Source organism: Tupaia chinensis, unplaced genomic scaffold (genome assembly GCF_000334495.1).
Source record: "Tupaia chinensis unplaced genomic scaffold, TupChi_1.0 Scaffold000303_1, whole genome shotgun sequence".
Classification (NCBI taxonomy): domain Eukaryota; kingdom Metazoa; phylum Chordata; class Mammalia; order Scandentia; family Tupaiidae; genus Tupaia; species Tupaia belangeri.
The window spans coordinates 1584598-1586280 of record NW_006159793.1 but is presented as its reverse complement, the minus strand read 5'-3'; the positions used below and the strand labels follow the sequence as shown (position 1 = coordinate 1586280).

The window sequence follows — 1683 nt, the reverse complement described above, 5'->3', positions numbered from 1 at the left end:
GTGATGGGACGGGCAGGTGGCATGGTAGTTAAGGCATTGAACTCCCACATGGCTGACTGTGATTCAAATCCCAAATCTGGTGGCTTGTTTTCTCACTTCCCTTGTCTCTCTCTGGTCAAATTAAAATAATAATAATAATGATAATAAATAAAATTAAATAAACTATTTTTTTTTTTTTAGAAAAACAAAATAGTAAAAACCAGGGCGATAACAGTATAGACTATAATGTGAAGTGAGGTAACACATACAAGATCCTGGGTTCGTGCCTGGTTCATTAGTAAGTGTTCCATCATGTTAGCTGTTATTATTTAATCAAGGTCACGTGTGGTAGCACCTGGTGCCCTGTCTCTCCCTGGAGGCAGATGGGTGTCTCTGTGTCCCCAGGACTTCCAGGACCGAGGTCAGATCTAGCCAGAGCCTGCAGTCACTGATCAAGCCCCCCCAGCATCTGCCTGGGGAAGCTGGGTGAGTTGGGAGACAGTGAAGAGAGAGAAGGTGGGGAAGGGGCGGAGGAGCAGACATCAAAGGGTGGGCAGGCCAGCTTCCCGCCCCCAAGGCCAGGTGGCCTTTGTCAGGACAGGCCGGACACAGTCGGGACAATGGGGAGTCCTGTTCACTTTCCAGCCAACAGGAGTCACTACCGAGCCAGGCGCAGCCTGTTACATGACAAAAGGGGGAACCCATAAAGGAGGTCAGGCTGCCCCTCATCCAGCCGGCCCTTTGTCCTGCCCCCTCGGCTGCCTTTGAAGAGGGTGGATCAGAGAGGCCTGGGGGCAGGCTGTTCGCAGGCTCCTCCGGAGCCAAACAGTGGCCACCTTCCCAACTGCTCCTGCTTCCCCTCCCCCAGGGTCAAGAGTTCAGGGAGGGCCCTGGGGAGGGAAGGTGGGGACCCCCTGACGAATCTACCCAAAGAGGGCTTCTTTGCAGTCCGTAGGATGTGACCACCCATCTCTCACTGTAAGATGGGGAGACTGAGACCTGGAGGGAAAGCGACCTGCCGAGTCCACGCAGTTGCCATCCCTTGAGGGGCGGGTTGCCACCTCTGCCTGCAGTAATATGGGTGGATGGAATGACTGAAGACCCCCAGGGCCAGGGGTGGCGCACAGTCTGTGTTCTAGTTCTTGCTAGCTGGGCAACCACAAGGAACAGACCCCCACGGTGCGGAGGTCTCAGTGTCGCAACCTGCACAGAAAGGGTGCTAGGGTAGGCTGCACTTCCCACGCCTGGAAGGGCTGAGGTTCACGGGGGAAGCTGAGAGACCTGCCCAGCTCCAGAGCTTGGCCAGCAGGGCCACAGCCCCAGGGAACCCAGGCAGGGCCAGGGCAGAGGTCAGACAGAGGGCGCCGGGCTGCTGCGAGCACCTGTCCTAGCGTACGGCGAGGGAGGGGTCCTTACCGCTGCCACCGCCGCCTCCGGCCGCCACGCTGCGCCGCATCCACTCGTAGGGCGTCCGCCTCTGCGCTCCAGGCGAGGACGGCGCCCCCGGGCCGCCAAGGGGCTGCGCCAGGAGGCCCGGGCCAGGCCCAGGGGGCGCAGGGACCGGGCTAAAGTCCGCAGGGGGCCCGAATGCCAGCGGGGCTGGGTTGGCGGCCGGGGCCCCAGGGCCCGGGCCATACGCGGCGGCCCAGTCGTCCTTGGGCGCAGGGAGAGGGGCGCCCCCAGCCCGAGGGGGGCGGCGGGGAG

The 1683-nt window shown here is 60.4% G+C and overlaps 1 protein-coding gene across 1 annotated transcript in view; it reads right to left on the bottom strand.

Annotated features, from left to right (window-relative positions):
• The window catches only part of CDX1 (caudal type homeobox 1), a gene marked incomplete at its 5' end in the record, with an annotated part of 21216 nt that extends 19547 nt beyond the window's left edge, over nucleotides 1–1669 (bottom strand). Inside the window, one exon of the mRNA XM_006150902.1 lies at nucleotides 1396–1669. Coding sequence (XP_006150964.1) covers nucleotides 1396–1669 — 274 coding nt within the window. The remainder of the gene's footprint in view (nucleotides 1–1395) is intronic.
• Nucleotides 1670–1683: the final 14 nt, after the last annotated feature.